Here is a 23,914-nt window from a genome sequence, read left to right as displayed (position 1 = left end):
TTTTGAGGCCCATTGGCATGAAAGAAGACTAAACACAACTAAACACAGCTGTGATTGCTGGGATGTAAAGTTGATTAGCGTGTAGGACCTTAGCATGGTTTCAATAGTTTGATCAGATCAGAGAACATTGGGACTAGATAACCATTATGAACAGCTCTGAGCATAAGTGGCTGGTAACAGGTGAATATGAACAAGGAAGCTCTGGATGTTAGTTTACAAGTGGGAGACAGGATATTTCCAGAGGCTTGAGGAAAACATCCGAGGATAAGATAAGGAAATGAAAGTAAAAGCTTGGTTGATCAAAGACAGAAGGCATGTGTGAAAACTCTAGAAGCTCATGGAGGATGACAAATGTCAGGGTGTCCTTAAACATCCATGGTATAAACAAATAACTCAACATATCATTGGACATTGTAGCTTTGGGTGGATTTTGATAGGATAGCAAGGCCCCTGTTGAAGGAGCATTCATGCCCACCTTGGAAAGGAAAGTTTAAAGATTGTTGCAAAGAATGATTTAGTTGTTTAGTAGTACAGAACTTGAGTATTGCTAGAAAAAAAAGACATTTAATTAAAGCTTTTTGCCTTGAACTCATCGGACAATTGCAAGAATACCAATGGTATTCCTGGACATTGGTATTCTTGTGATTGTCCTGATAAGTGCAAGATGAAAAGCTGCAACAAAATGCTTTTTTTTCAGCAAAACCAAAGAATGATTTTGCTCTGAGCCAAAGGGGCTAGAGTAGCAGTCACCTTGCCAGAAGGAACTATAATTAAAGGAGAGAGGGACAATACCTATAGAGCACCAAATGTCACATTTAGGTCAGTACATAACATGGAAGCTAGGGACACTAATGTGGAGTGATTACTCAATGATGCTGGTATTAGCAGCAGTAATTTCTGGACTTGAGTGACAAAACGCACATATCCTCATGGGTTTACCCTGGTGCGCCAACCAGTGTGAAAATCTATGCAGTTGACAGTTCCAGTTGGAAAGCTAGCATTAGCATGGGCAAAATTGATTGAATGGTCTCCTTCTGTCATGTAAATTTTGTGATTCTAGGTTATGAAAAATATGAGTTAAACACAGTATGCTCCAACATTGTACCTCAGAAAAGCACCCCAGCTCTATTCGTGTGAATTCTCAGCTGCATTCACCAGTCACTGTGGTCTCATGTAATGAAGATGCCAATTCAGTATCAAAATGGTGTTCCATTACTGCAAACTATTTTCTTTTTGTGTTACAAGTTCATTGGTGCAGCCTGCACAGAGAGTGAAAATAACAATGCTTACCCCTTCTGTTTTGATTAAATTCAAACTCTAGTCTGGGAAGTGAAAATATTTTGTTCTAAACCACTTTGCTAATCAATTCCCCCGTAACAGTGTCTTCTGTAATATCATTGTATTCTAGAGGTTGGTTACGATGATTAATAAGCAACTTCATTAACTTTGTGCAATGTGATTACCAGGGTGACAGAGGGCAAACTATATGGACCTTATTATTTTTTCAATCGCTGTTCCTATCTTCCTAATGTAAACTGTACATTACTGGTTTTCTGTTGTTCTTTGAATATTTTGTTAGAGTTAGGTACATATATTAACTTATAAAGAACAACATTTTAAACCTTTGATTTCAAAGCAAAAGAAAGGAGGTTTTTTTCTTTGGGAGCGTATTAAAGATTATTGCAGCAATCATTTCAATGTGTAAATCGCCAGTGGATGTTGTGTCAGGGATTAGCCACAAAGCAGATACAAAAGAGAACTCCCATTGCTTGTTACATTAAAGTGGAATGGACAAAGAGATTTCATCACAAATGAGTAACATATAGCATCTGGATATACACCAAATATTCCTCCATCTGATCCCGAAGAGAATTCGCAATCATGGATCACCAGTTTGACACCAAATTGACAATTTCATTACTTGAATCTACATCTTGCTTAGATTAGTTACACTCAAGCGTTCAGTTTTAAAAGAATGCATCCATTGACTACTAATGAAAGATGCTTACATTTCATTTAACTCCGAAGTACTGACGTTTATTGAGAATTCGCTCATAATTTGCTCATCCCTTGACTTAATCCGAAAATTAAGATGTCCACTTCTCTAATACCAAACCTTATTAGGTGCATATCAAGTTTCTCTGTTACTTTGACAGAGGCTTGAAGGCTATTTGTTTTGACAGGTTAATACTTAAAGCACCAAGGGGAAAAATGAAAAAAATGCATTTGTACGATTTAAAATATATATTTAATTTTCATCGCAAACTCTTGAGCTGGGAATTAAAGTTAAAAAAAAACTCGTGCCAATTAAAATGTGATGTGATTTCATAGTCGTAAGATATTGAATTTACTCGCTATTTGTAAATAATTTAAGAACCCTTAGTCATTGTATTATACCTGCTGCCCATAACAGTTTACAGGACCTGGGGCAAGCTGCGGCTCACCCGAGTCCATCCCTCGATTCCTCTGTTGCAACACATATCTTTCCGCATTCTTGAAAAGAAATGAAAATCCCAACTCTGTAACTTATTAAACCCTATAATGCATTTTATGGCATTAGCTGTGACTACGGCGCATTCCAAGTACACCGCAAAATCTATATGTTGTCTGATTGGTATTAAAGCACTGGAGCAGGCTTGGACAGCTTGAAGGTTCGCGCCCCTCTCCCTCCTCCTCCTCTTTCACTCCGCCGTATATAAGGGAGCTGTGCCCGGCTTCTGAGCGTCGGAACAGGCGCGATGCTGCACTCGCAGGTCAGTGCACACTGGGTGTGCTAAGCAAGCTCTCGGGGCTTCAGCCGGTCACCGTGAACTGGAGGCTGCCGACCTGGTGAAAGAACAATGAGGCGAGGTGGGCGGAGAGCGGGCACACCGAGGATCAGCTCGACAGAAAGAGAGAGGGAAGCAGCTCCCGCAGCAACTTGGACAGCTCATCTGACACACACACACACACAGAGCAGCAGCATCTCCATTCACCAAATGAAATCCTCGTACAACAGCCCAGGATGGTGAAAACAAGCCCGGAGAAGATCTCCATGGCAGTGTGCATGGCTCCATCTGAATGTGCCTGTCTTTAACAGAAAGTAACTTTTTTATATATATTTAAAAAGGGAAGGGGTAATCCTGACTACATTTAAACGACGGCATTTTGAACCGATGAGTTTGTAACACTTGTAAGTGCTCCAGGAAACTGAGCTTTTAATGCCTGAGAGGAGAATCGGGAGAAGGAATATTCCCATCCAGTCATGTTTGGTGCCCTGGCTGGTTTTTCAGTGGCGAGTTTACTGACGTTCGGTTACTTGTCCTGGGACCGGCCCGAACCTGACCTGAAAAACCCTGGGCTCCAGGATCCGCTGATAGACAGCGTGAAGCCATCTCAACCTCACATCATCTTCATCCTAGCTGACGACCAGGGCTTCCACGATGTGGGTTATCACGGCTCCGAGATCCACACCCCGACCCTAGACAGACTCGCCGCTCAAGGGGTTAAATTGGAGAACTACTATATCCAACCCATCTGCACCCCGTCCAGGAGCCAACTCATGACAGGCCGGTTAAGTATTGGACATGTTTTTCCTCACCCTCAAAAAATAACATCTGTGTTATTATAAAGAGTCATAATGGTTAGACGTATGTTTGTAGGATCGAGTCGAGACGCAGAACTACTTTAAGCGATGTCCACATAATTTGCCAGCTAATTTAACCCTGGTGCAAAGAGTTACAAGGAACCAAAAAACGGTAGCAGCCGGCAGTTGGATGTTGCTTTTATTGTGTTAGCAAGATGATACCTGCAGGTAATACAAATAAAAGCAGCAGGTGAAGTTATAAAGCCCTGCCGGAATCCTGTTAATGTGCTGAAATAAATTGGTTATATAGATGTTTGTCTGGATTAAGAGTTAAAACTCACCAGTATGTGGCAATAGGTAAAAGCATGGCTCTTAAAATGTGTCATGTTAATGAAGTGTTGACAGAAGAGGTAAATATTGCTTGCTTGACTTAGTTTTTTTCTGTAATTCTTCACTGCAAGTACTGGGGAAAATTATCCTCCATATCTCTTGTGTCAGAAGAAATGTAAACATGTCCTTCAAACACTGCAGGAAGAATAGAAAAGCAGTATATTGTTTAAGTTGAAAGAGGTTGCAGAACTCTGCAGTACAGAGGGATCTGGGTGTCCTAGTACATGAATCACAACAGGTTAGCCTACAGGTACAGCAAGTCATTAGGAAGGCAAATGAAATGTGATCATTTATTGCAAGGGGAAGGGAATATAAAAATTTAGTGCAGTTGTTCGGAGCATTGGATACACCACATTCAGGCTACAGTTTTGATATCCTTAATTAAGAAAGGCTTAAGATGTAGTTCAGAGAAGATTCACTCAACTGATTCCTGGGACGAAGAGGTTTTCTTATGAGGAAAGGTTGCACGGGTAGGTGGGGACTACTGTATCCATTGGAGTTTAGAAGAATGAGACATGATCCTAGTGAAATATATAAGATTCCAAGGGGGCTTGGCAGAGTAGATGATAAGATGTTTCCCCTTGTGGGAGAAACTAGTACTAGGGGACACAGTTTAAAAATAAGAGGTCTCATTCAAGATGGAGATGAGGAGAATTTTTTTCTTTCAGTGTTGTTAATCTGTGGATTCACTTTTCCAGAGGGTGGTGGAGGCAGGGTCATTAAATACTTTGAAGGCTGAGTTAGATAGATTCTTGATTGACAAGGGAGTCAAAGGTTATAGATGGGGGTAGACAGGAAAGTGGAGTTGAGGCCTCAATCAGATCAGCCATGATCTTATCAACTGGCAGAGCAGGTTCGAAGGGCTGAATGGCCTACTCCTAATTTTTTTTTTTGTTCATGGGATGTGGGCATCACTAGCCAGGCCAGCATTTATTACCCATCAGAGTCAACACATTGCCGTGGGTCTGGAATCTGGAGTCACATGTAGACTAGATAAAGATGGCAGATTTCTTTCCCTAAAGGATATTAGTGAACCAGATGGGTTTTTACAACAATCAGCCATGGTTTCATGGTCATTACTAGGCATTTTTTTAAATCCCAGATTCTTACTGAATTCAAATTCCACCATCTGCCATGGCAGGATTCAAACCCCAGTCCCCAGAACATTACTTTGGGTCTCTGGATTACTAGTCCAGCAACAATACCACAACACCATCGCCTCCCCCACAATTCATAAGTTCATACATATGTTCAGATATGGTTTTGAATTTATTACACACAGGGCACAGAGGAATTATTCTTCTTATGGCAGCGAAAGGAGTAATGGAATGTTGGCCTTTATCTTAATGGGGGTGAAATACCAAAGTACAGAAGTGATGGTTCAGTTGTACAGTCTTGGTTAGACCCCATCTAAACTACTGCACTGAACCACAGGAAAGATTTAATGTCCTTAGAGGAGATACAGCTCAGATTCAAAAGAATGATACTAGGGCTTAAAGGATTAAATTGTTAGCTCCTGCACCACCGTTTGGCTAAGTTGCAGTTCTTGGGGATCTCAAAGGAGAAAGGCAGAAGGGTAGAGTTGTGGTGAGGGAAGGAGGGCAGGTTCAATTTGTAAATCGTAAGGGATTGTGGGGTGAAGGAGAGGTGGGACGTGGAAGGGAAGATTAGTTATGAACATACTGTCATCTTTGATGGTTTCCACCCCATCGTTGGCCACAGCCTCAGTCATGGCCATACCAATAATGAGGAGTACCATCTCCACCATGGGTGCAAGGACCCCACTTGTTAGGTGCTGCTGCCTGAGTTGTGTGCCACCACGTCCTGCAAGTAAGAGGGAATTGTGACAGTGAGCGTGGTGCAATCTGTTTGAGCCCCAGCTGAGTAGCTGGCAATGTTCAAGCTGAGAGATGTGGGTGTGAGGCTTGCTGCAGTGTAAAGTGTGTGAGGATGAGGTGAAACTATGAATGTGAGGTATGAGTTGTGATTGATAAGAGATTGTTGGTAAATGAGTAAAGGGAGCTGGTGAATTAAGCAGTGCGTGAGGCTAGTGGTTTAATTGTAAGGGCATGGTATTTGAAGATACATTCACTCACCAACCAGAATCACAGAATCACAGTGCAGAAGAGGCCCTTCGGCCCATCAAGTCTGCACCAACACAACTCAGTTGTCCAGATCACACCCATTGGAACCAACCGTATGGATTACTGAACTTCTTGCTGCAAAGTATTCAGGTCCTCAGAGCTGCACTGTTGTCTGCTAAATATTTTATATCTCAGATCTCTGTGTAACAGGTTTTAGTTAGTGTTTCAAAATATCTACTCAATGCTTCAGCTCTAGCTTCCAGCTTTTTCTATAGTTTGTTGACTTTTCTCTCAGTCTACACCCAGGCTTATCCAATGAAGCACATTGAGCATAGATCAGTTACCAGACTCACATAATCAAACACAGAACAATTGAACACTACGAGCTATAAGTTGGCTTGAAATTGTGCAGGCTAGCTTTAAATGGTGCTAGCCTCACTGGGCTCCCTGCTGTGCCTGCAACCACTTAACACCACATATCCAGTTTTGTCCCCATTGTCTTTTGGCCATTACAAATCTACCCAAACTCAGTTGTCCAGATCACACCTACTGGAATTTTTACTCTGAACCCCTGTGCCTCACTATTCCCCTCATCCTTTATGATCGTTCTCATAGCCCACTCTTTTACCAAGCTATTGGTCACCTCTCCTAATATCTCCTTCTTTGACTTGGTGTCTGTTTATTTCATAATAATATAAGAACAGGAGTAGACCATTTAGTCCCTCAAACCTGTTCCGCCATTCATGGAGATTAAGGTTGATCTGTGACCTAATTCCATATATCTCCCTTTGCCCATATCCCTTAATACCTTTGGCTATCAGAAATCTACCAATTTCATATTTAAAATTAACAATTCAGCCAGCATCAATTGTGGAAGAGAGTTCCAAAATATATCAATCTTTGGCTATAGAAGTGTTTCCTGATTTCACTCCTGAAAGGCCTGGCTCTAATTTTAGGCTATGGGTTGTTTTTGCTGATGCCACAGCTGCAGTTGCAGTGCCTGTGACGTTACTTTCAGTGACATCCCTGACAGCAGCCTGCACTAAAGGTGGCACAGACCAAACTCAACCGGAAAAGAACACTGCTCTCACTGCCCCACCCCTAAGGCTCTACTGCTCCCTGTTCAACGCCGCTCTCTCACTTGCCTCTCCTCTGCCAAGCCTGCCTCCCACTCGCCACCCTTCTCCTAAAGCCCACCACCCCCCATTGACACCCCTTTCCTAATCCTCCACTGTCTCCTGCTCGACGTCCTTTTCCCGAGCACTTGCTGCCCCCTGTCACCTCAGGTGAGGTGGCGAGCAGGGTGGTGAGGGCTCAGGAAGGGGTGGTGAGCTAGAGGCAGTGAGGTGTCAGGAGAGGGGCAGCAAGCAGGCAAGGGCTTGGGCCAGGAATGGCAATTGGATGAGGGCTCGTGAGAGGGGCAACAAGTGGGAGTTGGATGACAAGCACACAACCATGATGTCAGCTATGGGAAAAAGCACACATGTGCCAACGGACAGAATGGTTGCCAGTTGGGCATGCACAACTGTTCCTGTTCAGCATCTGGAGTTACAGTATTCTAGGAAATCTACATTGCAGTTTCTCAGAGGCCAAAATCTCCTTCCTAAGATGTGGTGCCCAGAACTGAACACATTGCTCTAAATGCAGTCTAACCAGGAAGTAGGGTAGCCTGCAGCATGACTTCTAATCACTTGTACTCTTGTCTTCTCAATGCAAAGGCTAGTGTTCCATTAACCTTTTCATTTTAAAAAAATCTATCCATGGCATTTTAATGAGATATGTACATGGACCCCTAAGTCTCTTTGGACTTCCGCTGTTTCTATCTTCTCACCATTTAAAAAGTACTCTGATCTATCCTTTTTAGGTCTAAAGTAACTGATCTCACACTTGCTTATATTGAAATCCATTTGCCACAGTTTTAACCATTTACTTAATCCAATAATATCACTTTGTCATGTTATGCTTCCATCAAAATTGCTTTGTGTCAACTATGTTTTTGTTTTGGATTTCCAGCATCCGCAGTAGTTTTTTTGTTTTTTTTAGTTTTTTTGTTTTTTTGTTTTTATCTTTGTGGATAACTTGGGTATGTGGCTATCTATCCTTGGGTATGTGGCTATCTATCCTATCAGCTAAGTCATTCTAAATACAATGAGTAGTTGAGGCCCCTGTTGTAAACCACTAGTCCCATCCTATCAATTAGAATACAAACCCATTATCTCTACTCTCTGCCTCCTGCTGTTCAGCCAATCTTCTAGCTACAGTTAGATCAATAATTTGCCCCCAATTCCATGAGCTGCAAATTTAGCTAACAGTTCCTTAAGAGGTGCTTCATCAAATGTCTTCTGGAAATCCATATATAAAACATCCATAGACATTGGCTTGCTCATCACTTTAGTCATCTCTTCAAAAATTCAATCAGTTTGTCAGGCATAATCTACCCATTACAAAGCTATGCTGGCTCTCTCTAATCAGCTAAAAATATTCAAAATGTTCGGTCACTCCAAATTTCATTTGAGAGTCTCGTAATTTGCTGACAATATATGTTAGGCTAACTGGTCTATAATTCCTTGATTTCTTTCTCTTACCTTTCTAAAATAGCAGAGTAACATATGCAATTTTCCAATCTAAATGAATGGATCCTGAATTGAAAGAACTCTGGAAGATCATAGTTAGGACACTGGCAATGCTCTCACCTACTTATTTTAAACCTTCAGATGAAAACTATGTTGTCCTGGGGATTTGTCACCCTTTATTTTCTCCATTACTGTTAATTTGCATATGTTAAATTTTGGTGAGACCCTAACTCTGATTCAATATTTTTTCTTTGGGATGTCGAGTATGCTATCCTCTTCTTCTACTGTAATACCGATGAAAAGTATTTATTTAACATGTTCTCCTTTTTCATTTATATTATCACTATTGTCAGTTTTTAAGGGGGCTACATTGCTCTCAGGCATCCTCTTTTTTCCAATATAATTGTAATAGTTGTTTTATGTTGATTTTGATACCCCTTACAAATTTCTTTGTTCTGAAGAAGGGCCATACAGACTCAAAACGTTAACTCTGTTTCTCTCTCTACAGATGCTGCTGGACCTGCTGAGCTTTTCCAGAATTTTCTGTTTTTGTTTCAGATCTCCAGCACTTGCAGTATTTTGCTTTTATTTATTTAAATTTCTTTTATACTTCCTTTTTGTAGCTCATACCATCTGTTTTGTCACCCTTTGCTGTTCTTTGTGTCTCTCTGCTTCACCAGGATCTGTGATTTTGTTTTGCATTCTTGTATGCTTTTCTCATTTAGTTTTATATTGCCCCTTACCTCTCTCTTTGTCCATAGCAGTTTCCTTTTTACAGGTAGAGCTCTTGTCCCTTAGGAGTATAAACTGGTTCTGCATCACATTACATTTACACTTCTGTGAAGCGCCTTGGGCAATTCTCGATATTAAAGATTCCATGTTAATGCAAGTTGGTGTATTTTTGCACATTCCTGATTAACATGCTAGATCCTGAGCACTACACTGTGCTATAGATGCATCTATTTAGAATGCATAACCAGGAAGGTGTATTCTTACATTATATATGTGGAAAGAGAGGTGGGGGCTTGCTGAGATTGGTAAAATGTAATATGTGACAAAATTTTATCAGCCTCAAGTAAATGAGTAATATCCCAACAAAGCTTCATTGTTGGTAACTAAGTTTCTGTGCAATTGGAAAACACAAGGAAAAAAAATACAAGTCTTACAACCCTGAGCTTGAGATCATTAAATGGAAAGCAATACATTTAGTAATTATTTAGTGACTAAGAGGAGTATATAAGGTTTTATGAAATAATGAATCTATTCCATTGATAGTACATACTCATTGAATTGTGGTCCCTCGCAAGCAAGAAGCCCTTTCGCAAACAACCTCAATAAATATCGATATGTGCCAGTGGCCTCATAACGCCATATGGTTTTACGTTTGATGGACTACTCCTCTTTTTACTGCAGAATAGTGACTTCTGACTGTGGTTCCAATTGTTGTCTACAGACTGAATGAATCTGACCTAATTGGTGTCTACTGACTGTATTAATCTGACATAAGGGGGGAATTTAATCCAGGAAACAGGGGTCTCGCCCACCGGCTGGAGAGCCAACAAGAATTTCATCAGGCACTTAATTGGCCAAAAGTGGGTCTGCTGTAGGATTTAGCATCCCCAGGGGTAGAAATCCAAACCCAACCACCCCACCTGCCACCACCCTCCCCACTCCGAGAGCTTCACTAATCACAGGCCATCAGTACTCCATTGCCTGTCAGCGCCACCAAGCACGATACAGCTTTTGGTAATGCACTCACCAGAGGCATAGCATCACTGAGGGATCCAGGCCCCAGGTGAGCAAGGGTATGATGGGGGTCGTGGGAAGGTGGTCGCTGGCAGTGGGGAGGGGAGGGGATTCGGAAGAAAGGGCAAGGGGCTAGCACTCAGCAGCCACCCCTCCCCCCATTCTGGTGCCGGGTCCCTTGGTCAGGCACTTTGAACAAGGACACCTTCCCCACCCAAGTTTGTTTTTCGGGCTTCCCATGTGACGAGTCCCCCACCCGCCACTGGTTGAATACCAGCAATGACTGAATGAGGCCCTTAATGCGGGTATCAATTGTCTGCTAAGGGCCTCAATTAGCATCTGATCAGGAAGGCCGTCCATGAGCCTTCCAGCCCAGGACTCATCAGGGGGAGGTGGAAGATGGCAAGTTGTCCACCTGCACTCTCCCAGCCAATTAAATACACACCCCCCCCTCACCCTCCACCTCCAAACTCGCTGCCGAGGGGGACATTAAATTCTGCCCAAGGTGTGAGATTATAAAATACCAATATTTTACATATGCTATTGCTGTATGAGAAAATAATGAATGCATCAAGGAAGCATATTTTCAATTCATTTCTACTTTTGAATAGTCAGCATTTCCCCACTTCTGATTTTTGCCTGTTCATTCATGTAAAATTCCGTACACTCTGCCTCATGTAGTAAGTTATTGTCCCAAGACAATTTCATTGTTTTAAGCTGAAGTTATTGTCAAAGTGTACACCTCAACTATACTCATTCATTTTACCTCCCAAAAATGTAAGACTTTTTTAAATCTCTCATGGCATTATAGTGATGCAGCAATTTGCTGCTTGCAACTTTAATTGCATCAGTAGGACATAGAATCACACCTGCACTCCTCACAAACAGCAAGTTACTGATTTCTTGTCCATGATGTGACACAGGCTGCCAAGCAATTGCTCAGTGCTTTCCAAGTCAGAAGCTGATCGTGGAGCAGTTTCGGCAGAGGATTAGAAGTAGAATTTCTCAACCTGGGAATTGTATGTTGCATAAGATTTAAGAAATGGAAAAAAAAGCAGTGAGTAATTGGACTAGGAAACTTGGATCTGATTCCCAGCCTTGGCTGACATTGACACTTCGGCCCCCACCAGGTGACTTAAATTAACTGAGGCATTAGATATAACACAGTGAAAATGAGGAACTTACCTTCATGTTATACTTTATACACAGGAATTGGCAGGACACGGAGAATGATAGTAAAACCTACAGAATTTTCAGGGGTCATTAACTAGTACTGTCCAATAGGAGAGACATAGCATTGACAAAAGCTGATTTATGACCTTTAACAAAATGTGCATAAATCAGAAAGCTAAGACAAATATATTGGACAAATTGACTAGAGCTACCTATAATGAATAATACTTCCATTGTCTCTGTGTCAGAAAAACAACCAATATGGTAAACCCTTTATATATCTTCAAAATTTCCACAAGAGGCTGCTACCATAGTATCCATTGGTATCACTGCCCCTATCTGTACTCAGAAACTGATTAACTCAACATTTGGCAGTTAGGCATTTTTTTTTTAAATGCTAACGTATGTAGGTCTGCAAACTATGAAAATGCTTGAGAGAGAAATCTCAACATTAACACTTGTGAAACGAAAGGCTTGTTTTTGCATGAAGCTGCTCATTTTTGCTGCTAACTAATTAACAGCTGAGCTACATGTGGCAGATGGGAATTTTGCACCACCCAAATACATCTATGAATCAGGAAATAACCAAGAGCTTGTTTCATTGAAAAGCCTTGCAGATTATCAGATCATGTAACAAATATGTGCCAACAGGAATAGAAATGGCATTTCTGCTATGAAAAGAAGACAGTGTTGGGAAAAAACCTGAACCACAATAGTGGTCATTCAATGATCTATTCTTAAATCTTAAAGCAATGAAAATTTTTCACTAGTGTGGACTATATCTGCTAAGGAAACAGGCTACTCAAAAACTGCAAAGAAAAAACCCACTAAAGTGGATTGACAATATTCTGGTTCATTCTTCTGTTCCATCAAACTATCATCTTCCTGTCAAATCCTTGAATGTATTGTTGCAACTCCATGTTTGAATCTCTCCAATCTGGTTTCTGCCTCTAACACAGCACTGAAATGGCCTTACAAAAACACAAAACCAAAATACTGTGGATGCTGGAAATACGAAATAAATACAGAAAATGGTGGAAATGCTCAGAAGTTCAGGCAGCATCTATGGATAGAAAAACCACAGTTAACATTTCAGTTTGTGACCTTTCATAAGAAGCAGAACTGAAATGGTGCTAACCAAAGTTACAATTTGCATCCTCTATGACTGTGACTGTGGTATACTCTCCATCTTTATCCTTCACAACCTCTCTGCAGTCATTGACATGGCCAACCACACCATCATGCTCTGTCTGCTCACCTGCTACTGCTTACTCTTGCAACAATGTGCTAACCTTTGTTCCCCTCCTCTTTTTCTATGTCAGCCAGAGAGGTGGGGCCTTGGACTGACTTAGGCTGAAGGGGAGAATCCTCCCCATGATGGATTTTTACCTTTTCAAATACCAGCACATAAATTGGCGACCTCTTTGCATAAATAGTCAGTTAGAAGGGTCTGCATAGCATGGTTCACAGAGCACAAGTAAGTAGGTGCAGGTGGAAAAGATAGTTCAAACAATTCATTGGGGACGGTGAGGTGGGAGCAAAATTGTATCCTAGCCCTGCGAAAGAGTGCAGAGATGCAGACTTCAGGGGCGCAACCTGTGTGCTAACAATTATTCAGTGCATTGGACAGGGACCTTTGGCAACATCTCGACATAGGTAGAGTGCACTACCAACTTTTGTGGGGTTCAGCACATGGTATTGACAGACTGCAAAAAGACTTGCATTTATATATCCCCTTTCATGACCGAGAATATTCCAAAGTGCTTTACAGCCAATGAAATATTTCTGAAGTGTAGTCAGTGTTGAAATGTAGGAGACACAGCAGCCAATTTATGCACAACAAGCTCCCACAAACAGCAATGCAATAATCACCAGATAATCTGTTTGTTATGCATCATCATATCAATGGCTATTGTGACAGTGCCCTCCTTGTAGGAATCCACGATGCTAACAAAAGCATCTGCCATGAATGGTCATATAAGAGTTGTGGAGGCTCTGGATTTGATTGTTTCCTCTGTCTTGGAAATGCTTCATTCATCCTCACTTGATCCTGTGTAAATCTGAATGAAACAATGGAGCCGAGTTTTCACTTTACTATCAACCTGTTTTTCAGCAGCAAGGTGAACATTTCAAAAAAATAATTACTGCCAACTTCTCAATGTCTTCAAGCCGATTAGAATTTTGAGAGACCCTTGAAATAAATGGCCACACTCACTCCTGCTCCACCCAATGGGGCTGAAAGTAGAGCAGCCGACCCAGCGGTCCTTAAAGGATTAAGTGGAGGTTGTTGCAACAAAGGAAATAAATTTTGACCTCATACACTAACGTAAAATGGGTAACAAAAACAGAAAATGCTGGAAAAACACAGCAGGTCTAACAACATCTGTGGAGAGAAAGACAGGGTTAACGTTTCGAGCCCGTATGACACTTCTCAGAGAAGAGTTTCAGATTTCCAGCATCCACAGTATTTTGCTTTTATCTTAATGTAAAATGGGTGATAGCAAATTGCAGTACATTTTAGCATCTCTCCTGATTTTTACTTTTGTTTGTCTTTACGCCACTTTCCCAAGGAAATTAGGGCTGGACAATAAATGTTGGTCTTGCCATAATCATTCTTCATTCTCTGCTCACATCCCGAGAATTAATAACAAAAAATGAAAATAAACGTTGTCAAGGCCTATAGAATTCACTGTAACCATTGCACCTAACCACTTGTCAATATTATGTGAAGTCAATCAGATTCACTGGATGCTGGCATTTAAGGTAAGAACTTTGGATGCAGGGTGAGTAAAATATCCACTCAGCACTTTTAGCTGAAGCAGTTTGCCCCAAAATGTCAGCCTTGTCTCTAATGAATGTAATGTTTGCTGCATTGCATATTGTTAAGGACAAATCTTCAAATATCAAAGACAGAATATAGTGATAGAACCACATGCAAGGTCCTGGGTTAAGTCTTCTATTCACCTAGTTTTTACCAAGAAGAATGGAATAGAAACTGTGAACAATCATTAAAAAGAAGTACCATCAAAAGCTGTTCCCTAGAAGGTGCTGAGAAAGAGAAAGATTTGTGGACTCAAAACCAAAATACTGCAGACGCTTAAAATCTGAAATAGGAACAGAAAATGCTGGAAATGGTCAGCAGGTACTACTGCTCCTAATTCATATGTTCATATGTAGGGTAGTCATTGGTCTGAAACACTGGTTGAATTTTCCCAGCTCCTAGCGGTAGATTTGCTGGCACTGGGTGGGAGGATGGCTGGGATAGAGGTGTGAGGCGGGAGGAGAGCCGGGTCACAACACCTCCATGACATATTCCCACAACCGAGGAACTTTCCCACCTGGGAGGGGGCATGGAAGTGGATCCACTGCCCACCCCGCAGAGGCGAGCAGCCAGTCGACATCGTTCAGAAAAAGCAAAATACTGCAGATGCTGGAAACCTGAAATAAGAACAGAAAATGCTAGAAAAACCTCAGCAGGTCAGGCAGCATCTGTGAAGAGAGAACCTGAGTCATAGCGACTGGAAACATCAACTCTATTTCGCTCTCCACGGATGCTGCCCAAACCTGAGTTTTTCTAGCATTCTCTGTTTTTATTACATAGTTAAGATCCCAATTAAGGATGATCTTTTGCGAACTCTGCAGCATTTTGCTGCCAGTACAGCAGCTCCCTGCCGTGTGGGGAGACTACCAGCTCAATCGAGGCGGCGTCCCTGCGGGTGGGTGGGGTCTTCATCATAGCTGGAGGATCCATGTTGGAAAGAGGGTGCTGCGTTTATAAAAGGCTGTTGGAGCAGCCAAAAGTCAAGCCACCAGAGTGGTTTCCCCTCCCTCCAGCCCACTTGAAGTCTAGATCCCAGTTAGCTATTGACTACTGTGCAGCCCAACAAGGGTGCCTCCCTGTTGAGTGGACCTGATGGACTAGACCCTACTTCAGCAGCAGCCACCTCCCTCAGAGAGCCGGCTGACACTGCGGACCCTCTGATCGGTCAACAGTGTCGAGAGCTCACTCGCCGTTCTTAGTAGGACGCCAGGGTGGAGGTGATCGATGAGGAAGCCGTCTCTGGGGAGATTGCTGCGCCGGTCTTGCTCCCAGAAAGTGCGGATTTGGACTCTCATTTGCTTCCACTGTCAGAGTCCTGAAGTCCATGGCAAAATGCAGGATTTTAACTCTCTTCCCCTCTCCACAGACGCTGCCTGAGCTGCTGAGTATTTCCAGCGTTTTCAGTAACTCAGTTTCCATTTCTGTTTTAAACAGGCTGTAAGTTTGATTATATTGCGGTTTTGGTATCTTGAAATGCCTTTATATTTCAGCTGTAAATAAATATTACCAAATAGTTTAGCCTATACACATTATTTAGTAGTGTGCTATTTTCCAGCTGCTGAGACGATGGGAGAATATGATAAGCATTTTAACTGTTCTCCAGTAGATAGTTTGTGACATGGGGCGTATCTTTCAAGCTGAATGTGCAAACGTTGTACATATACTGCAAGCAGTAAAATCGCAGGTCGCGACCATAAAGGATGTGGTCTGCTCATGGGAAGGTTGATTATAGCTGTGAACAAAGGAAACGTTTGGAAAAAGCCTGCCCTACACGATAACTTTTGTTTAATATAAGCTAAGTTCCAGTTGTTTCAAATACAAAATATCCATTCATCTTATACAAACATTTACTCATTCGTGAGAAACAGTTGCCAGCTAGGGTTTGATATAACAACTGAAGCCTGATTATATCTGGCCATTGTGTGACATACAGAAATTACCAAATAAAATTTTAAGAAGTAATAAAATTTAGACCAGTTTCCTCTGGAACATTAATTTCCTTACCAGAACTTAATATGTTGCAGGCTATCATTATTAGGTGTTTTTTGAGCAAGTTTTTGCTGCCTACCCTGTTTCTTTGAGGCCCATAATAAGGAACACGTTTTGAACCAATGCCAGTAAAATTCCACATGCATTACAGCACCATTAGTTAAACCAGAAAGTGTAGGTTTTAGCTTTCAAATGTGCAGAAATGTCAGACAAGAATCCAACACATTGAACAAAGTTAAGCTAATTCTTTTCATATAGATTGCATTTAACTACATTCTTCTCAATCTACTAAATGATCCAGTTTAAGAATGGGAACAACTCCACATAGTTTGTGTTCTGACTACATGCAATAAATATGGCATGTAACTGGATTCTTTAATGGGGAATTGTTATCTCATTAGCAACAAGGAGGAGGAGAACAATTAAGGTAACAGCTTGTGGTTGTCTTATTTCTGCTTCTAGCAGAAGTACAAATAATGACCTTCTGCAGTGTTATTAGGTGTCTCTGCAGAGTTTACATGATGATAGTGCATCTGAAATATTCCAATGGCAGCAGTAGAAAAGTATGACAACCTGGGGTTGCCACCATCTGGAATGTGCAAAGTGAATACAATAACACCAAAATAAAAGCAAAAAACTGCGGATGCTGGAAATCAAAAACAAAAATACAGATACCTGGAAAAACTCAGCAGGTCTGACAGCATTTGCAGAGAGGAGCACAGTTAACGTTTCGAGTCCGTATGACTCTTCAACAGAACTAAGGAAAAATAGAAAAGAGGTGAAATATAAGCTGGTTCGGGGGTGGGGGGGAAGGCGGTAGAGCTGGATAGAGGGCCAGTGATAGGTGGAGATAGCCAAAAGATGTCATAGACAAAAGGACAAAGAGTTGTTGAAGGTGGTGATATTATCTAAGGAATGTGCTAATTAAGGGTAGAAAGCAGGACAAGCAAGGTACAGATAGCCCTAGTGGGGGTGGGGTGTGGTAAAGGGAAGGGAACGAAATAGGCTAAAAGGTAGAAATAAAACAATGGATGGAAATACATTTAAAAATAATGGAAATAGGTGGGAAAAGAAAAATCTATATAAATTATTGGGGGAAAAAAGGGGGTTATCGGAAAGGGGGTGGGGATGGAGGAGACAGTTCATGATCTAAAATTGTTGAACTCAATATTCAGTCCGGAAGGCTGTAAAGTGCCTAGTCGGAAGATGAGGTGCTGTTCCTCCAGTTTGCGTTGAGCTTCACTGGAACAATGCAGCAGGCCAAGGACGGACATGTGGGCATGAGAGCAGGGTGGAGTGTTGAAATGGCAAGCGACAGGGAGGTCTGGGTCATGCTTGCGGACAGACCGAAGGTGTTCTGTAAAGCAGTCACCCGGTCTGCGTTTGGTCTCTCCAGTGTAGAGGAAAGTGCATTGGGAGCAACGAATGCAGTAGACTAAATTGAGGGAAGTGCAAGTGAAATGCTGCTTCACTTGAAAGGAGTGTTTGGGCCCTTGGATGGTGAGGAGAGGGGGAGTAAAGTGGCAGGTGTTGCACCTTCTGCGGTTGCATGGGAAGGTGCCGTGGGAGGGGGTTGAGGTGTAGGGGGTGATGGAGGAGTGGACCAGGGTGTCCCGGAGGGAACGATCCCTGCGGAATGCCGACGGGGGTTGAAGGGAAGATCTGTTTGGTGGTGGCATCATGCTGGAGTTGGCGGAAATGGCGGAGGATGATCCTTTGAATCCGGAGGCTGGTGGGGTGATAAGTGAGGACGAGGGGGACCCTATCATGTTTCTGGGAGGGAGAGGAAGGTGTGAGGGCAGATGCGCGGGAGATGGGCCGGACACGGTTGAGGGCCCTGTCAACCAACGTGGGTGGAAAACCTTGGTCAAGTAAGAAGGAAGACATGTCAGTGGAACTGTTTTTGTAAGTGGCATCATCAGAACAGATGCGGCGAAGGCGAAGGAACTGAGAGAATGGGATGGAGTCCTTACAGGAAGCGGGGTGTGAGGAGCTGTAGTCGAGGTAGCTGTGGGAGTCGGTAGGCTTGTAATGAATATTGGTGGTCAGTCTATCACCAGAAATTGAGACAGAGAGGTCAAGAGAGGTTTTTTAAGCTGTCAATCCAGATGATACTAAAGTATCTTATGATATTTTTTAAATTAGATTCTATTTGGGTTTTATTCATCTACATGCTTGAGCAACAAATATAAGTCCCACTTTTAATAGGGGATGTCAGCACATGATGTCGGTGCAGAAATAAGAAAAAGGGTTGCACAGCCATGCAGACGTAAAGCCCTGGTCATTTTATTCTGAGGCCTTGTCTAAATTTTGGAAAATTGGCTCTGGCCCAAACAAGAATGGAGAGGTCAGCGGGAAGGAGTGGGATTTCAGGCTGCCAAGGGAGCCTGCAGAGAATGATTTGGGCACTAAGGTCATAACAATTAGGAGCAAGAATCAGCCATTTAGCCCATCAAGCAAGTAATGGGGGTGGGAGGATTGGGAAACAATCGCAGACATCAGAGGAGGGGAAGTTCATGGCAGGGGTCAAGATTAATTTTTGAAACCCAGAGATGCATTCTTGCTCCTCCTGGCCCATAAGGAAATAAGCAAAGAAATATTAAAACCTAATTTTCTGGGCCTCTGCTAAATTTGAGTCCATCCACTATTCACTGACATTCAGCACCCATCGAGAGTTGCAGGGCCTGGGATTAAATTGGAGTCAGGGTTTGAATTACATAATTGGATCCTGACTTTTGAATATTTACAAGTCCCTTATTAGGTTGTCATTACCCGTGGTGTGTGCTGCTTCGACTCCATTAAGCAATCTTGTAGAAGTTACCAAGAAGTCTTTATTAACATTACTGAACTATGTTCACATTTACAGTCAAGGATACAGGTATGAAGAGGACTCCATGGCATGTCTTTAGATGTTGCTACCTAGCTCTGGACTGCCCTGACCTAAGCTCTAGGTCAGGTGCCTTCTTACATCACCTGTGGGCAGTACTGTAGTCAATCCCAGGTTAACCCTTAATGTACTGGACTCTACTACTAAACCTACCTATGGTGATGCTCTTCTCTACCTCCTGAAACCAGGAAATAAAACTATAAGCTAGCCAGAGCCTGACAGGAATTGGAAACACTCTGCACCTATTTTACCCAGTGGCCCTACTCCTGTAAAGTGTGGGGTTGATGGGGGAGGGGGGAGGCTTTTGGGTGTGGTCAAATCATGGCTTTAGTCAGTGAAATTATTCTATGTGATTATTAGCATGGAAATCCTAAATTGTCCTTGTATCAAATTGTTTTGACTACTATTTTAATGGATATGTTACCCTGTTCATTTATAAAAGAATTCTGTATGTATGCACTAAACATTCAAAGGCTAAAATTCACACAGCAAAATTTCAAGGTTAGAATTTCTTGAGGAAGAGGATGGACAGAAAACCAGCCAGTAGTCCTCTATGATTGGTTCACTGAAGCCACTTGAGGGCAATGTGGGCTGAGTTGCGCCACCCATTTTTCTTCAATCTACGGCTACAGTTGAATTGTATCTGGTGCTTTTGGATATGACACACCGCATGGATGAAATCCATCCCCTGCTCCTTCATTTATCTGTCAATCCTGTCAGATTTTGTTAAACTCATCATCTGCATATAATATTTGTTGTCAGCAGGAGATTTAATATCACCAGAAATAGCCCTTTAAGTATCATTTATTGAAATACCAGGGCATCCAGTGCTCACCTCTGCAGGGCTTCACTGTCACTTTTGAGCACATACAAGCAACCCCAGTGGTGAAAAGACAGGAAATATTGTCAGCAAAATGAAGCAAATCCTCCATATCATCACTTGGAAAAATATTTTACTGTTCCAAGAAATCTATTGCATTCTGCCTGAGCTTAGAGAACACGGGAGCTTAAAGTTGGAGACGTATGCAATATTCACAGTATCAAAATTTGAATGACTGCATGACACCGCAGATTTATCTTTGAAAATATATTGAGAAAGTTAATGGAAGTCCAAATTGGGCAGTCACTTTGTGAGTTTCCTGCAAATCTATTTCCTCCATGTCCAATGCATGATCTTGCTTCTTTCCATGTTATGTGAACCAAATATAGAAAGGTATTGTAACAGTAAATAGAACTCCAAGCATGCATGCAGTGAATGCCGTCTTTAGGCTTCAACCTGTACTCTGGACTTGCAAGTTATTAATGTGGAAAATTTAGGTCTGAGTTGCTATAGCGACAGAACACCACCTGCTTGCGAATATGAATTTCTGGCTCCACTCAGTCCTTTGAGGATATTCTCTGAAATTGTATTACTCCTAACTGGTTTGAAAAGCCAAGATGGTTTATAAATAACTCTCCTAAGAAATAGGAATGAAGCTGTGAATCCTTCATATATTAAATTCAATTGGAGGTTTCTTAATGGATTAGGCAGCTCAGATCACAATGAGTGATTGTGCTGAAAAGATAATGGTGAGGCTAAAAGCATTCACTGCTATTTATGTGCAAATCAGACAGCAACTTTCAGTGACTGTTGTGAGGAATCTGTGATTTTAGGCAAATGATTCTTCGCAATTCAAGTTCCAGCATGTTGTTAAATCTATGTTTCCTATACGGACACCTGTAGCATACTAGCTATTACAGATATATATTAAGAATTAAACAACCTTGTTTCTTCATGGTCCCAAGGTGATTAAGCTTGGCTTTCATAGACTATGGACTTGTGACAATCCCTGAGAACTGTTCTAACTTTAAGTGGCCGGATTCCTGCCTTCATACCCATTGGTTGTCTCATTCTAAACATTTCTTGCACAGGAATTTAATCACGCTGATGTGTCAACTTATTTGCTCAGCATGTTCTGACCCTGTAATTATTTTATCCAACTGTCTAGTTTATCAGCAGAAATAGGTGGATGTGCTTAGTCACCATGATTGTGTCAACACTGTCCTTAGCTTCTCAGACAGCTCTAATTCTCCTGAACTCAATTAGGCCAGCACTCGGTCTTGCATAAGCAATAGTATACAGCGTCTGCTGAGATTCTTGATTACATGCATCTTGACCCATACTCCGGCAGCAGCTAAATGCAAAAATATGGAATTTTTTGTCTAAGATGAGGAGCGCCTCCTTAAGCTGTGCGAAAATGGCATCTCGTTGTCGATTTCCCATTCAAACAAATCAAACTGCATGATGTTCCTATACTGACATTGTAGATACAAACTAAACTCACCATAGAAAAATAGCATGTGTCCATTCCAGTCTAAGTGCTGCTTTTAATTGTGTGATAAATCATACAACCGCTGGCATTGAACATTAACTTTTACAAAGTGTGAAGTCTCATTCCATCAGCTTTGAATTATTAGAGATCTTAAAAACAAATATGCTTACTTTTACTTTTTATTTTTCATCTCTCTTAATAAAGTCTTTCTTGAACTAACTATTCTAACTTGCATTTCCTGGTTCAGACTCTGAGCTGCACATTGTTGAATCTTCAATCTGATTGGTTGAGGATATAAAAAGTTGTTTGTTCTACTCACACGGGCCCCAGACATCCTATAGAGGGCACTGAGCTGTTTGGATGTTTGGTTGACCACAACTTGCTGTGTAAAATCCCACAGCACAAATTGTTCACTGCTCACAGCAAAATTTGGCCCATGTTTATTGTGTATGTTGGCAATGTCATATTACGTAATGAAACTGATTGCTGTTGTCTTTTCTCGTTTAATTTTGTAGGTACCAGATACACACAGGACTTCAGCACTCTATCATAAGGGCTGGGCAGCCTAATTGTATACCCCTTGCTAATGTAACACTACCTCAAAAACTTCAAGAAGCTGGCTATTCAACACATATGATTGGAAAATGGCATCTAGGATTTTATAAAAAGGAGTGTCTGCCTACACGAAAAGGATTTGATACATTCTTTGGGTCACTTACAGGCAGTGGTGATTATTACACCCATGAAATCTGCGATGGACCCAAAACTTGTGGCTATGACTTGCATAAGGACGAAAATGTAGCTTGGGAGTACAGAGCTCACTCTTATTCTACTTTCCTATACACTCAAAAAACAGTAGATATTTTAGCATCTCACAATCCTAAGGAGCCAATCTTTCTGTACATTGCTTTCCAAGCTGTTCACACACCTCTGCAGGTACCTAAAAAGTACCTGGGCCGGTACATGTCAATTGAGAACTTGGGCCGGCGGAGATATGCTGCTATGGTAACGTGTTTGGATGAAGCAGTAAATAACATTACAAGGGCATTAAAAAAATATGGTTACTATGATAATGCTGTGATAATCTACTCCTCAGACAATGGAGGGCAACCATTAGCTGGGGGCAGCAACTGGCCACTTCGTGGGCGGAAAGGAACTTACTGGGAGGGAGGAATTCGTGGTATTGGCTTTGTGCACAGTCCTCTAATAAAAAATAAAGGGAGTGTGAGTCAAGGATTGATGCACATCACAGACTGGTACCCTACTCTAGTGACACTGGCAGAGGGAGAACTTGAGGAAAATTTGGATCTTGATGGATATGATATATGGGAGACAATCAGTGAAGGTAAACCTTCTCCACGGACTGATATACTACATAACATTGATCCCCTTTACACACGTGTTAAAACCAGATCACCTCGTGATGGATTTGGAATCTGGGACACAGCAATCCAAGCAGCAATCCGAGTTAGAGATTGGAAATTACTGACAGGGAATCCAGGTTTCAGTGACTGGATCCCCCCTCAAACATTCCCAAATTTTGGTGGGAAGTGGTGGAATCTTGAAAGAGTATTATGGGCTAAAGGAAAGTCAGTATGGCTGTTTAACATAACAGCTGATCCATATGAAAGGGTTGATCTTTCTCAACAGTATCCTGAAGTTGTCAAAAAGTTACTCTTAAGACTTGCTCAGTATAACAAAACTGCAATTCCTGTCAAGTACCCACCTAAAGACCCTAGGAGCAATCCTAACCTCAATGGTGGTGCTTGGGTACCATGGGATAATGAGGATGAAGAGGAAAATAACCTAATTAATAGCAATGCAGGAGAAAGACCCTGCAGTATCTGTAATACAATACTGCGTTTCAAAAAACCTGTTTGGGGTTAGTGCTCACTTTAGAAAATTAAATTATAAAAAAAGATAATGTCCAACAAGTGCTATGATGGCACTTTATATTTTGAAATGGTGCTAGCGTCTATAATTTGTGATGTATCAACAACAAATTGATGTACAATCTGGGAGGGTATTTTGGCTTCTCCATGCCCCTCACAGGACCAATAGAAGATAAATGACGGAAGCTCAGGAGAAGGGCAGGTACTCCATCAGCACTTTGCTCACCAAAAACATGAGATACAGGGTGAAAGTTGAAAATATGTGTTTATTTTTAAAGATTGCATAGATTTGTATCAGTGCAAATCAAAGATGTCCCTTTCTTCTCAGGTGTACCTAAAAATATATTTTTGCTAGCATTTGGGTCAAGTTTGGGAACACACATTTCGATTGATAATGTTTATATCAGATTTTTAATAGAATTTCTACACCAAATAAAATATTAGTGTGTTAATTAAATGAATAAAAAACAGGAAATGGATTA

At 41.6% G+C, this 23,914-nt stretch overlaps 1 protein-coding gene across 1 annotated transcript; it reads left to right on the top strand.

The window, feature by feature from the left end:
- Positions 1 to 2,833: 2,833 nt before the first annotated feature.
- Positions 2,834 to 23,914, top strand: arsj (arylsulfatase family, member J). The gene is made up of 2 exons (XM_078542888.1): positions 2,834 to 3,552; positions 22,056 to 23,914. The coding sequence occupies exons 1-2, from the start codon at positions 3,245 to 3,247 to the stop codon at positions 23,425 to 23,427; spliced, it is 1,680 nt and encodes a 559-aa protein (XP_078399014.1). The 5' UTR covers positions 2,834 to 3,244; the 3' UTR covers positions 23,428 to 23,914.

The sequence above is a fragment of the Cetorhinus maximus genome, chromosome 1 (assembly GCF_964194155.1).
Source record: "Cetorhinus maximus chromosome 1, sCetMax3.hap1.1, whole genome shotgun sequence".
NCBI lineage: Eukaryota > Metazoa > Chordata > Chondrichthyes > Lamniformes > Cetorhinidae > Cetorhinus > Cetorhinus maximus.
The sequence above is the reverse complement of the archived record's forward strand: the minus strand, read 5'-3'. Positions and strand labels throughout refer to the sequence as shown.